The sequence below is a fragment of the Perna viridis genome, chromosome 11 (assembly GCF_037379345.1).
Source record: "Perna viridis isolate PV_CMFRI_1.1 ecotype Kerala chromosome 11, ASM3737934v1, whole genome shotgun sequence".
Classification (NCBI taxonomy): Eukaryota; Metazoa; Mollusca; class Bivalvia; order Mytilida; family Mytilidae; genus Perna; species Perna viridis.
In genome coordinates, this window is record NC_142455.1 from 12,379,673 (window position 1) to 12,394,638 (window position 14,966).

A 14,966-nucleotide genomic window follows, 5' to 3' on the forward strand; every position below is an offset into this window, starting at 1 on the left:
TTTTCTAGTACGTCCTATACAAAGAAAAAGTTTTACTTCCCTTCGCATGGTAAAGGCAATTATGCCATGATATTAAGGACATTTTAGGATAGGTTAACTATGTAACTTGATCTATTATGCCTTTTGTATGAGGGATAGTTTTACCACTTCTTAAGCATGTGTACAGCATGCAATCTTATCTTGTTAGTCCTAATTATAAAACTGTTTCACCTCCATTCAAATATGGATAAAATATTTATCTTGATCAAGTACGCCCTGCTTACGAAAGATAGTTTTACCCTCTCTCCAGCATGTGTAAGGATTGAATCTGGATTTAGTACTGCCTATATATATTTAGGATACAAAATATAACTAGATTGAGTTTCTCCTGTCTATGAAGGGCAGTTTTACCTCTTTCTCTGCATGGGTAAGGTACATAACTTGATTAAGTATGCCCTATATATATGAATAATTGGAAAGACACGTGATCTGATAAAGTACGCCTTTATATGATCTAGTAATTTTGGGGTGTAAAAGTTTGGCGTTTCTAATTTTACGGATGCTTGGTGGTGCACAAAGTACTTAAGCTCAGGGTAAATAGTTAGCAGAATTTATTTTGGGGTTTAAGGAGGTAGACCTAGGGTAAGGGGCACAACTCTTATAAATCATTGAAACGCTTGCATTCAGCATTTTACATCAATATCAATCTCATGTAAGCATCAGAGTAACATGGACTGACTTCATTCTGTTTCAATTGAAGCTTGATACGTTTTGGAGAAATTAATATGTTACAAACGAATCACTGATTTCAAAAGTTATGTCCCTTCCCCTAGGTCTACCTCCTTAAGACACGCCGATAAAATGTGCTAATGCTAAAATTAGCGACCCGTAAAGTTTAACTGTTACACGGTATGTCCTCTATATGAAGAATAGAAAGCCTCTTTTCAAGCATGGGTAAGGAATGTAACTTGATCTAGTACGCCATGTATAAAGGATTGTTTACCTCTTTTCCAACTTATGTATGCAATGTGAGTTGGTTTAGTATGTTCAATATATTAAGGACTTTTACCTCTTCTCCAGCATGGGTAAGGAATGTAACTGGAACCACTTCTCCTGAGGCACAGTCTGAGATGTCTTCCTCTTTTATCTACTGATTCTTCGTTGTCTTCTGTCTCCTCTTTGTCATCTTCATCTGTTGCCAGAACAAATTTGTTTATCTTATTTTCGTTTGCCAGCTAAAAACAAATAGATAAAAATAATTTTTAAGTAGCTTTTTTTTTTAATTCAGGAGATGTCATCGAGAGCATTTTCTGTTTTATACCGTAAGCAAGTTCGCAAAAATAAAATTATAAAAAACAATGTTACGGAAAATAAAATCCTTAATGTTATGATTTTTTGCCTGAAATGATTAAAAAAAACTCTTACATTAGGAACACTTGTAACATTTCACATTAACAGACATGCAATCAAATGAAAGATGCTTAGTACACATGAATGTGTTTCAATGACATAGTTTACTTAAGTTTAAAGTCAGCAGTTTTTAATAAGGGTACAGTTTTGTCCTTGTGAACTCGAACATGATGACTAATTACCGATATTTTTTTAATAAAAGTGTAGCAGCTGAGGTTATAGACTGAGTGTATTTCAGCTGACTGGTCAGCAGCATTGTACAGCTGCTTCAACGGAAACTTATAATACTCCATCAACATGAGGAGACAGTAAGTAAAAGCCATCAATATCGGGTAAAAAAGACGGACTGATCAATGTGGGTCACGATATTTTGACATAGTTTTATCCATAGCAATATAAGAGTACTCATGGGGAAAAGATCTTTACCAATGCCTGGTTAAAATTTAAAAACAGAGTAGAGGATGTTTGTTTAATCACATATTTCATATTTTAATATTGAGGGCTTTTGCCTTTTTGATGAGGTTCTTCATTGATTTCCTCAATTTTGTTACGTATGTGTTTTCTTCCCTCGAGGCACATTACAAGACGAAATTAAATATAGGTTATTCTTGAAATGTTGAATAATTTACTTGGATTGTTAATAAATGCACAATGTTTCTATTACCGATTAACACCAAATAGAAGAATTCAACGTTTGAACTCTCAGTATCTCGTAAGATAAGAAAAAACATAGAAAACAGTTCGTGAAATTTTAATTATTGTACACTTTTTTGTAGCAATGGTGACAAGTACGAATTGGACGTGTTTTGGTCGCGCTGTTTTTTGCATTTGATTTTTTTTTTTATGTAATTGATATTAAAATCTATTTATATTATACCAAGCCTATTAATTTAACGTTTTGTGTCATTATACCGTAACTTTCATTTTTTACAAAATTGGTTTTATGCCAACACGACTCACTCACTTAATTTTGTTCAATTTATGTTAATTAAGAAACATACATATCCGAATGTATTTGAAGTTATAAGGATTATTGACATTTAAAAGGAACAATTATGTTTCTGAAACACGTTCTTGCTTTTATGTCTACTCATTCATAGTCAATGATATGTTTTATTTAGTATTTACACCCCTTGGGACCAAAGTTCATTTCTGTCATTTCCCGGCTATATTAATCATCCAAATTTAATATTGGTCGCCTGCCGTGACTAGAATGTCTACGCGAATGCATCCACCATTCGTTAAAATCAATCATTGAAACTACAAACGATAAAACTCATAATTGTCGGTCGTTCAATTTTTTACATTTCTATCGGCAGTAAATATCTGCTATTTAAGATTTTGAAAGTCACAGAAGTTTGTATAGTGTCATTTGGCATTTGACGAATGACCAAAGTCTGATAATACATTTGTACAACATAGTAAAATACTTGTACGACTTCATAAAATCTATCTGCTTTCCTAAATAGGCGTGATATATGAATAATGTAAGAGACGTACAATGTTTGTTGACAGTCACCCACGATAATATATAGTCTCAATGTATCTTTAAAATTCTAAACACAAATTAATTTCGAGTTTTCAGAACGACACAAATGCCAACGCTCGGATAAACAGACTGGAATAGTATTCCACGTAGTACAGTACTACAGAAACCTAAATAGCATCATTATAAGCTTTCGTACAGAATAATAGTCCAGAAATCCTGAAAAAAATATTCCTTTTAGAAATATTCATTTTAAGGTTTAGTGCCGACACGAATTATAACGTGCTGATATGAAGACGTTTTATTCATCGTTGAAGAATAAAAGTTACCCATATCTTTTTCGTTTTTTTTTTTCATATGTTTACCAAATTTCATCTCTTGGACACAAGAGTTTCAGCATCGCTACCTTGGCTATTGATATTGTTTATTGAAAGACATTTTTTTTTATTCAGGAAGTAGGCCTGGGCTAAGGGACATGGCTGTTGAAATCAGTAATATGTTTGTATTATAATTAATTTCATCAAAGCCTGTCAGGCATCCATTTGAAACAGAATGAAATCAATCTAGTTTACTTAGATGATTGTATGAAATTTATGTAAAATGGTTATCACACTAAAGACTTCTAAGAGTTTTGCCCCTTAACCTAGGCTTATGCCCCAGCGTTGCGTTTTGTATATAACATATAATATTTTTTTCGAGTATCTGTCATCTCCCATTAATGATTCAAACCATGATTTGAAAGACACACACGAAGGTTGCTTTTCTGGCATCTACATTTTTTATGAGACAGAAAACTTTTAATTGTAAGCTGATATAAAAGCGAATTTTAATTTGTAAAATGCATTTGGGATTTCCTACATAGATATTAACCCTTGCTTAAAAGGAAACTTTATAATGATGTTCTTATGAATTATGGAGAATTACTCCGTGGGGACATGATGAAAGACTATTTATTCAGTGCGGGACTGTAATCAAATACAAAATAGATCATTAGTTCCATACAATATCAACCCTAATAACTACAGTCATTAAGATATTAATTTTCAATTCAAAGGGTAGACATATAGCTGAAGTTATTTTCAAAATATATTATTTGGTTAGATTTAACATGATTTCAGGTTAAAACTGATCAGATCAAACCTTATAAGTTTTTTTTAATTATATATACCCCTGTGTAATGCATCCCTAGTGATAATGACATGGTGAATGAGAGGTCAAATCGCTTTATTTCAATAAATGATATCTACTCACTTTTTGTATTGACACGTAAACAAGTTCTTTGAAAAAGTCGAGGTCTCTTGTGTCCATATATTTTGGTCGTTTCTCCTCTAAATGCTGCAAATTAAAAACAGAATGCATACAAACATTGTAAGGTAGGAGCAGACAAGGGAAAAGGTTGTTCTTTGATAATTTAAACATTATTGAATATAGGAGAGTTCTTCGTGATGTCATCACCTACCTTTGATTTGGTTTTGGTTGGCAAAAAAATCAATTGAGTGGGCTAGGGTATCAATTTTAAATCATCATAACTTTTTCATTTTTAAAGATAATTGGACAATTGTTTTGGTTCCCAACATTGCAAATAAAATTATTTTTATCCATGGAATTTTGAAATAAATATTCAGTAATTAGACTATACGTACATAAGATTTTAATGATAATTTTATACAAAAATAGAGGTTTACATATAAATATCACTACAAATTTATTTTTTCAAGTAAAACAGTAATAAATTCACATACATAATATGAATTATTTTATCTAAATGAAACATTTTACAGAACCAAAATTGGTCATTTAAAATAACAAAGTTATAAAATTTTGAAAAATTGGGATTCTAATCGTGACATATCTATTTGTTTATTTAGTTGTTTATTTGCCAACCAATTTGACACTTAATGATATGCAAATTAGTAAATATGACATCTCTAATGAGATTGGCGAACTCTCCTATTGCAATACTATGAATTTAGAAATAACTTGGTACATTATTTTTGTCATTTTAGTCAAAAAGGCGATTTTAATTATTGTAACTCGAGAAACATTTCATTTCAATGATGTTAAAGAGTAATCAAGGGAACCAAGGTTATAACGGTAATCAAAAGAATGTAATTCAGGAACAAAGACCAGACATGGAAAACAGACATACACAACAAAGAACACAAAGTAACTAAAATCACACATACAAAGTAACAAAAGCAAATGAGCAACTCGGTCTCCACTTAAAATTGGGAGTATGGACCAGGTGCACCGGAAGGGAAAGCGTCATCTGCTTTTCTAGAAACACCCGCCAAATTGCTCATAAAAAGTCAAGTCCGGGGTAGACAAACGAGGACAGGAAAACCATGACCCGTTGAATAAATCAATTTTCATGGGGCAGATGGATACACCAAAACGATTCACGGGTTCATAATGACGACCATTAAACGCTCCATAATGTGACTTTTTATTATTACGATTTTATATTTGTTGCATCTTTGTAGTAGTGAAAACATCGCAGTAATATGTATATTTACATTAAACAAAAAGGAAAAAATGCCAAATAGGTAACAACTCCTTGTAGATCAATATAGAAAACTCTTATATAAGCCAGTCCAATGCAAAAGTGTAAACATGGTAAAAATATAGGGGGTAGGACTTCGGAACGTCAATCAATCATGTATTTTTAGAATCAAATTGCAATGGCATTATATCTTGCAATGATACATGTTCATAATAATCCTTTTATTCAATATGGTGATTTAAGGAGGTATACCTAGGGTAAGGGCACAATTTATACAAATCATTGGAACGTTTGTATTCAGAATTTTACATCAAACTCATGTAAGCATCAGAGTAACTCATACTAATTTCATTCTGTTTCAAATGAAAGTTTGATAAGCTTTGGTGAAATTGAATATGATACAACTATATAACTGATTTGAAAAGTTATGTCCCTTAACCTAGGTCTTCCTCCTTAATTTCGCCAAAAGAGGAAAAAGCAAAAAAGAAATAGGAAACAACTATTGGTAAGTGATAAAAGAAATTAGAATTTATTTTGATCAGTTGTTATGACCGGCTTCATAACCCCTAGATCCTACTGCAAATGTTCAGTTACATGTATGGTGTAAATGTCAAATATGGTATTCCTGGTGCTAATGATAAACTTTCTGCTAGTAACGACCAAGATCACGCTAGCTCTCGTTGGTCATGTGACCAAGACAATACAAGGGGGAATGTTTACATTTCATGATTTGCTTATTTTTATATCTCTAGTAAAGATATTTAAAAGACCATAACAAACACTTTCTTAATACATTTGCTTGCGAGTTTAATAAATATTAGGTCGGCAATATTTAAACGAAATTCGCCACAGCACAGAATGTGAAACCCCAAACAGCTGAGGCTTTATTCCTAGATCTGGTTGCTGTCAATACATTTTTGGTAAACTAACCAAATCACTAACTCTTCCACCACTGCGGGTGTTCCGATGCATCTGGTCCTTGCTCCCAGATTTAGTGGATTCTGAGATTCTCATTTACTTTTGTTTCTTTGTACGTGTAATATTGGTTATTTCATGTTCCTTACTGCATTTGTCTGTTTTTCCTGTCTGGTCTGCGTCCCTGGATTGTGTTCTTTTTGGTTTCTGCTAGAATCTTGATCACTCTTTTAATACAACTAATATAATTATAAGTTTATTTTTGTTTATATAAACTTCACCTTTTTTTATCTGTTTTGGTTTTCCCGGCTGTGATTTGCCAAAGTGCTCCGATTTCCCTTATTTATCTTATCGGGGTAATTTTATATGTCTGCGTCTTATGAATATCTGTCATACACAAATATACATGCCAAATGGGCTCAGATGGTATACCACTTACATGGAACACAGTTGATATCCGATACAAAAATCTATGAAATTGTGAAAAGATTATATATTTTCTCAATCAATTATTCATATTAGTTGCTTTGTTGTGTCTCGTCATTATACAGGTCTTCGCCTGAGGACATTTTCAATGCATATTATAGTACTTTTGAATAGTTGTAAAGTTCGAATTGTTCTGCAATAGTAATTATGGCAAAAGGTTATTCATGACATCGATGATGAGTGTTTACTTAAATCGATTTGTATATTCAATATACAGTGTATACAAAAAGATTTTGACGGTACAGAACCAGCACATCTAAATAACTAGTTCTTGTAATATAGCTGTCATGACTAGACAACTCAGAGAAACCTGTCTCACTTGATCAATCTGGCGAAACGCACATTTCGTTATATAGGCAAGTTGATGGATTATACATGTAAAAAATCATGTCAGCAAAAAAAGGGATTTTACATGTTTTCCTATTAGCTTTTACTAAAGTCGTATGTCCTAATCTACTATATAATGTTTTAGTAAATACATTATAAAAGTGGAACTCCTTGAAAACCCTGAAATCGAATTTATTTTAAACTCATATATGTTTTCTACCATCAAGATTCGTGGTTGACTTTTTCCGATTCAAGTCTTTAGAATCTTAGACACATTGGATAAAAAAAAGTCAGATGACGAAGCGCGAAATTATCCACATTTGCCTTACATTTTCAATTGATTGCAAAGTCTGAAGTGTGTGGGGTAAGTTGCAACATCAGAAGCTGTACGAAGTTTAATTCCATTTGGAATCCCTTTTGGAACATTCGTTTAATATGTTCACTTTGGGAAATCGATCATCAATTGCATTAAACGCCCTTTTTCTGGACTCCTCTGTAAAAGTATCAATTTACGCGGTGTACTCCTTTTGCTGTTTTTGTGATGGACAAAAAGGCGCGAAAAATACTACTAGCGAAATCGATTTTTAACAATATGTAACGCTTATCATTTTTTGAAATAGCGAAAATTCATACCTGCGAAAATGTTTACTTAACAGAATCCGCGAAAATTAGCAACCATGAAAATGAATACGTTTTAATATGCCTTACCATATCATTTGATTCGTGTGTATCAATTGGGATGGAGACTACTGTTGATATCAATGTTAGAAAGGCAAGCATACAACAAGTAATAGACATCATATTTACTTCCATTTCTGTTATCTGCAAAAGACAAAAAAAGAAGTTATGATATACATTTACATTAGAAAATTGCTGTAAAACCTGAAATTTTGGCCATCGTTTTATTTTCGATATTTTCTCGATAGGACTTAAAACGAGAAAATTAAGATGTCGTTCATATTTTCTTAAAATGAAATTATTATTCAATTTGAGAAAAAAAGTAAATTCAAAATTGCACGGATGTAGATGGATGGCCAAAAACAGATGTCGTAAGAATTTTAATTCCTACATTATACAAAATATACATTACGAGTCAACGTTAGATTTCTCCTGCATTCAGACGTCATGACTTGAGAATAACAGTTAGTGAGCAACTGTTAGATGTCAAAAAAAAATAGTTTGAAACATGTCCGATGAGAATCTAGGAATTTTGTTTATGATGGCCTAATGCCATAGTAGCATTTTTTTCATCGAAATACATGGTTTGACTATTGGATCTGCCACCATAGGACTGGAATGGTAGGTGACCAGTAGCAACATGGAAGATCGTTACCCCTAACGACCATATATCTGCACTTGTATCAAATTCTTGCTAATGTTTTAGGGTTTTTTTTTTCATCGCACGAAATTGATATCGGACACAATGACTGTCTTGATTTAAGTGTATGTTAAGGACTTTTAACCCTTACAAATATGGATAGCTTTTTGAAAGAGTAACCAAGGGAACCAAGGTTATAGCGGTAATCAAAAGAATGTAATCCAGGGACAAAGACCAGACATGCAAAACATACATACACAACAAAGAACATAAAGTAACTAAAAGAAACAAAAGTAAATGAAAATGATTTATTAATGTATTTGTGAAGGAATGGAAAATACATTACATACTAGAACTATTGAATGACATGAAGAATATTGTATACTCATTATAATAATGATATAAGCCATATGTTTTATGCATTGCCGTGTTCTTTTTACAACCATGGTTTCACAGCAAAACACTTTTAATGAAACATGTAAAAAAAAAATACCAGAATAAATTGGAAACCTGTCAAATCAATATTCCTTCATAGGTTGCTTCATTTCAATTTCAATATATTTAACCTGTATACACATGTAACTTTTCTATATATATCCTCAAGTGCCGATGAGGTTCCATTTATAATGCAATTTATACATAAAGATGCGTAAAGTATATTTTATTTTTTTCATAATTTTTGTCCTCCATCGCTTTATTTAGCATGATACACATTATCTTCATTTTTTTAATAAAAGAATTCCGATTTTCAAGACGGAGTTCTTCTTCAGGTTTTTGTGTATTAATTTCAGAAAACATTTTTTTCTCATATCCTTAGTCCTGATGCAATGTCCAAAATAGTTTAAAAAGTACTTCTATGTCCAAGAATCAAGCGAAATGTGTATGAAAGGTGGCAAATAAAGAAGAAAGTACAAAAGAAATTTTAATGATTATTCAAGTATATTTCACCCCATCACCTCAAGAAATAACTAGCAAATTGTTTGTAAAATTTGCGTTTTAAGGTATGAATTGATATGCACCATGGCAGAATGGCGGATTTACTTCACTTTTTCTCTGTTTAAACAGTCAAAAATACCAATGTCACAGGTGCTTCAGGATCAATTTAAATACCTTCTCAGATACTTTCTATGTGTAATGAATATGATGCAAAAAAGATTAAATTGAGAAAAATGATGTGTCACCCATTGCCTGATTCTTACACAGAATTGAATTTAAATTTATTTTGAACTGTCAACAACTTTATTTGAATTTTATTTAAATATTACTGAAACAGCTACCATACTGAAATGTGAAACAACTTGCAACATTCAAGACGTTTCCTAATTCAATACAAGCAGAATGTTTTGATCATTTCAACACTGTAATACATCAATACGACAGTACCTTAAGCCTTCAATCAAATAATAAAAACAGTAATTGTCATCGTAAAAATGCCAAAATGCAACCAAACTTCATTGGTATGCAACTACACCTCAAACATTTATTCAAGTTTATTGTCAATAGAGTGAGCATTTCAGGTAACATGGAAGCAAAAGTAACTAGATGCTTTAATGAAATCAATTTCTTCATTTAATTCAAAGTCCAACGAACTAACGAAAATTTGGTAACCGACAAGTAAAATAAGCAACGCTACCAACATCATCTTAGTTTCAACCCAGTGGTGAGGTCCCGGATAAGCAGATATATAAATTTTTATATGTGTATTAAGGAGACACTAATTTAATTTGTAAATGGAACGGGGTTGCAGTTCTTGTTAGAATCATGGAAGTTCTTTAAAATGTGATACACCTAAAAAAGGCTTCACATTTTTACTTTTGTTATAAGTTGTTTTGTTTGTCTATATGATACATCAATTTTATTTGTAGACGGGATGGAATTGCAGTTCTTGTTAGAGAGAGTAATCAAAGGAACCAAGGTTATAGCGGTATTCAAAAGAATGAAATTCAGAGACAAAGACCAGAATCATGCAAGTTCTTTAAAATGTGATACACCTCAAAAAGGCTTCACTTTTTTACGTTTGTTATAAGTTGTTTTGTTTGTCTATATGATTAAATGTATTATTATTCATTCCAATCTGTCTACTCTTAGGAGATAATTCTCATTGAAAATTCAGTAGTTTCTATTGTCATTTACAGAGTTATTTACATCAATTTTGAATTCTATCGTATATTCCTTACAATTAAATCACTTGTATCTCCTATTAAACGGGTTATATGAAAGGCCACATGTTATTTCTGTTAACTTTAAGATTTTAAACAAAATAACAAAAATGGGATAATGTAGCTTTTAAACCATGAATCACATTTTGTATGACATTTATCTGGAGTACTACTTCAGGAAGTAGACCTTGGGTAAGGGACACAACACATAACAATCATTGGAACGTTTGTATGCAGCATTTTACTTCCATCTTCCAATAGTGTATTTAAGTTGCACCCCAGCTAAGTTTCATGCAAAAGGCGATTCGTGGTTGGAAAGCCTACTTATTTTTATTTTAGATATTATGTTTCGATGTTACAGTAAACACAAATCAACATATAGTTTTTTTATATTTCCCTTTTTTCTTATGAGATAAAATTTATAAAGAATGTAGTGTACAATTCTAAAGTTAAGGGAGATAACTCTACAAATGACACTAAAATACTACAGAAACTGTTGGAATTTTAATGTGGATTATCTCCTAAGAGCAGACTGATAATTATACATTTCATCATGTAGTCCAACAAAAACTTATTGATAAAATAAAAATATGTAGCCTTGTTTGGGATGTATCAAACATTACATAATTTGCATGATTCTTACAAAGACTGATACTTAACTATAAAATCACAAAGCAAAAAGTATATGCTGACTTATGTAAGGTTAATATTACAATATGTTGATAAGCATTGATAGTTACGTCAATGACATGTTCTAAAGATTACAATCATGCATTATTAATAACAGTAAAGCAATTACATGATATGAAGCGACCAAAATATTCAAACCAATTTCCCTTCGTTTCATAAACAAATTAAAATTGCTAGAATTTACATAGGATGTGGCCCTAGATACCTCATGATACAACACTCAATTATATTATTCATTGACATGCACGAATAATAAACATTCAGTTCAAAATATGCGTGTCTATGAACACCTCAGCTTTAGTAAATCAATCGTCATATGAAATATACTTCACAGAAGCTAAGTTTTTTTGTACTAAATATTACTACTACTATCGGCGGTTTCAATTTTTTTTTTAGTAATCGTTTATTTTATTTTATTTTTTTTTTTCCTTTTTCATTATTATTTTTTCATGTCAATAAGGAGTAATCATGGGAACCAAGGTTATAGCGGTAATCAAAATAATGTAATCCAGGGACAAAGACCAGTCATGGAAAACAGACATACACAACAAAGAACATTAATTAACTAAAATCATACATACGAAGTAACAAAAGTAAATGAGCAACTCAGACTCCACTAAAAACTGGGAGCATGGACCAGGTGCACCGGTAGGGTAAGCGTCCTCTGCTTTTCTAGAAACACCCGCCGAGTTGCTCATATAAGGTCAAGTCCGGGGTATACAAACGAAGAAAGGAAAACTATGACCCGTTGAATAAATCAGTTTTCATGGGGCAGAAGGATACACGATAACGATCCATGAGTTCATGATGACGACCATAAAACTTCTGTAGTGATGACTTCAAGCTTGTAGCAACATAACCCTGTTTCAGAAGCATATTCTGCATAGAGTTCTAGCGCGATACAAAAAGTCAGCATAGTAATAAACGTAAGCGTGAACAAAGTTATAATGTCGACAATAAATGTCCATTACTGATTTTAGAAAAAAACTATTTGTCACTTTGATTAGCATCAAAAAGGAAGATGATAATTTGACTGCATTAATTAAGTTATCATTTTCTCCTTTTTTTCGATTCCTGTTACAAAGAGAATACAATATGATTAGTACGATTTATCGCTTTGATGAACATTTGAAACCTATATCAACAGTAAGTCATTTTTTTTTTATTTTATTTATTTATTCTTTTTTTTCATTAAAATGTTTTGCGGTCGTGTTGGATTCGTTTGAACCTATATTTATGCCATTATATCATCCTTCCTACTTTGTTATAATCGAAGAATTACATTAAAGCTTTTTCGTTGATCAACATATAGGGAAAATATAACAAATTGTTTTGTCAATATTTGCATTGAGTGTCTGTGTCACAAGCATTATAGATGCAATTGTCGTTACTTGTTTTCAGATAAAACAAAACTGCCATACAATGCATTCCTGAGCACATCAATATAAAAGGAACAGATATGGTGAAACGCAAGAAATGCACCATTGTATAACCTTTATACAAACAGCATACACCCACACAGATTACCAAAAAGTCTTCAATAAGTGTAAACACACCTTTAAGTAAGCTTTTAAGACCATGACACCGAAAGTAATAAAATCCAAGGTAACATAACGATGACAATTCTTAGAAATAAACAAAAAAGTCAAATAACGACACGAAGACACATTAATGACCAACATCATCTGACATTGGACAGGCGCATGTCTGCGCCGGGGCTTAACTAGCTTTTTGAGGATATAACAATCCTCCTTTAGTGTAAGGTCAAAAATGAACTGAAACCACAAATAAACTAACCATAAAACACATATACGACTCTCAGACTGCAAACATGTTATAATCTGTGTACATATACATAACATCTTTTTGATTATGCCAATGTGGTGGACTTTTCAAGCCTAAGTAGCCAAGATATCGGTTCAAAAACATGTGAAGCCTGCTAAACTTTTAAAGACAACAAGATTGAAATATCTTACAATATATTCCATCGGGAAAATGTAGATAAAATATAACGTCACGACATATATACAATATCTTGTAACAGAAATTTCACTAACACATGTACATTAAATACATTAAAGTTTCAATAAGCTCAATTTGGGTTTTAGAATTAAATACTGACAAAAGTTCTTTTTTCTTCCAATGCTAACCTACTCTTTAAGTTATAACCTTTGGAAATCAACATTTAAAAGTCAAGAAGTTTTATGTATTACACTTAAAGGGTTATAAATCTAGTTGTCGTTCGCAAATTTCAAAACATAGGGTCATACGGCATGGTTTGGCCATTACCATGGCTTGATTACATACGATGTGAAAATGTGCTAAATTTGTACCCTAACCCCACCACTGTTTAAAGAGCTGCTAAAAAAATCTGAAAAGCAAAATAAAGAAATGGCATATTTTAAGTGCAAAAATGTAATATTTTACAAATCATGTAAAATTTAAGATATTCAACCCAATGGCCACTTGCCTTCACTTCATAACAGATTGTTCTGCCTTGAAGGGACGGTCATTGTGACGTCATACATATTTACTATATTTATACCTATAGAACACTCGGATAACAGTTGGATATACTAAAGTCTCAATAACAGAAAATAACATGGTTAACTTCCGGGAATAGAGTTTATCTTCCCTTGATTATGTTCATTGAATGAACATTACCTGATGAAATGTCAATGGTAGTTAACAATCCTTGTTAATAACATTTAAATAGTCAAAATAGTTTATCATATGGAAACCATAGCTTGCAACCCAACACTTTATTATTGTTTGATTTTTATATGATATTTTACTGATTACAAATAAGCAAAAACAATGAAGACTTCCAATGTAAGTGTACTAACAATCTTTCTTTCATGGTTATTTTCACCAAATTCTTTTAAGTTTTAAACATTAGATCGCATAAAGATCTATGAAATTACATATCTTCTTGTCACATCCTGATATTAGTCTGTTGGCATTAAAATTTCATGAGAAGTTATGTCGTTGTAGTAACGTTTGACCTGGGACTGGCTGTTACAACCAATACCTATATGAGAACTTGGCTCTTAATTATGTATGCGTTAATAGCATCGTGGATAGACTGATAGTATTAACCACGATCAACTGTATATATCAACTTCATACTTCATATGATACTGGATTATTTCCTGTACATCAATATGAGCAAAAATCTAGTAATTGGAAATTTAGCAAAAGTTATTACCATACTTGGTACATAACACACAAGTATGATTTCTTGGCCTGGTGAAAACATGGTGCATTCATTATATTTCGGTTCTGCCTAAAAACCAGGTAGAAGCTTAATGATGCATTTCTTAATCCCAAATATTTTTATTGGAAACATGAAGGGGCCTTTGTATAAAAATAAAAAGCAAATGACACTTTCCCACTGGAAATTTTAACTCTTAAAGTCTGGTTACGTTCTACTACAGAAAACGTCCCACCAGAATGTTTACTCTACAACGAGTCGAAACATATTTCACTATATATAGCAGGGAAAATAAACATGGAAAAAGTTAATTTAAGGACGAAACCGATTTATCATGGGGGATGATGAATTGTCTCCTGCCTGGTTTTTAGTTGAGACTGAACCATGCCTACAAAATGTGTTGGAAGAACTTAATTCAGCAGCGACGTTGAATTTCTTAGTAGCATTCACAGTAAATCTCAAACTCTTTTTTAGCTTCT

The 14,966-nt window shown here is 31.9% G+C and overlaps 1 protein-coding gene across 1 annotated transcript in view; it reads right to left on the reverse strand.

Moving 5' to 3' along the window:
- Window positions 1-14,966, reverse strand: part of LOC148603010 (uncharacterized) — a 36,021-nt gene that overhangs the window by 7,630 nt on the left and 13,425 nt on the right. Inside the window, exons 2-4 of the mRNA XM_088553043.1 lie at window positions 7,815-7,928; window positions 4,127-4,210; window positions 1,049-1,214 (exon numbers count right to left, since the gene is read on the reverse strand). Of these exons, the coding sequence (XP_088409169.1) occupies window positions 1,049-1,214; window positions 4,127-4,210; window positions 7,815-7,919 (355 nt within the window). The 5' untranslated portion in view covers window positions 7,920-7,928. The remainder of the gene's footprint in view (window positions 1-1,048; window positions 1,215-4,126; window positions 4,211-7,814; window positions 7,929-14,966) is intronic.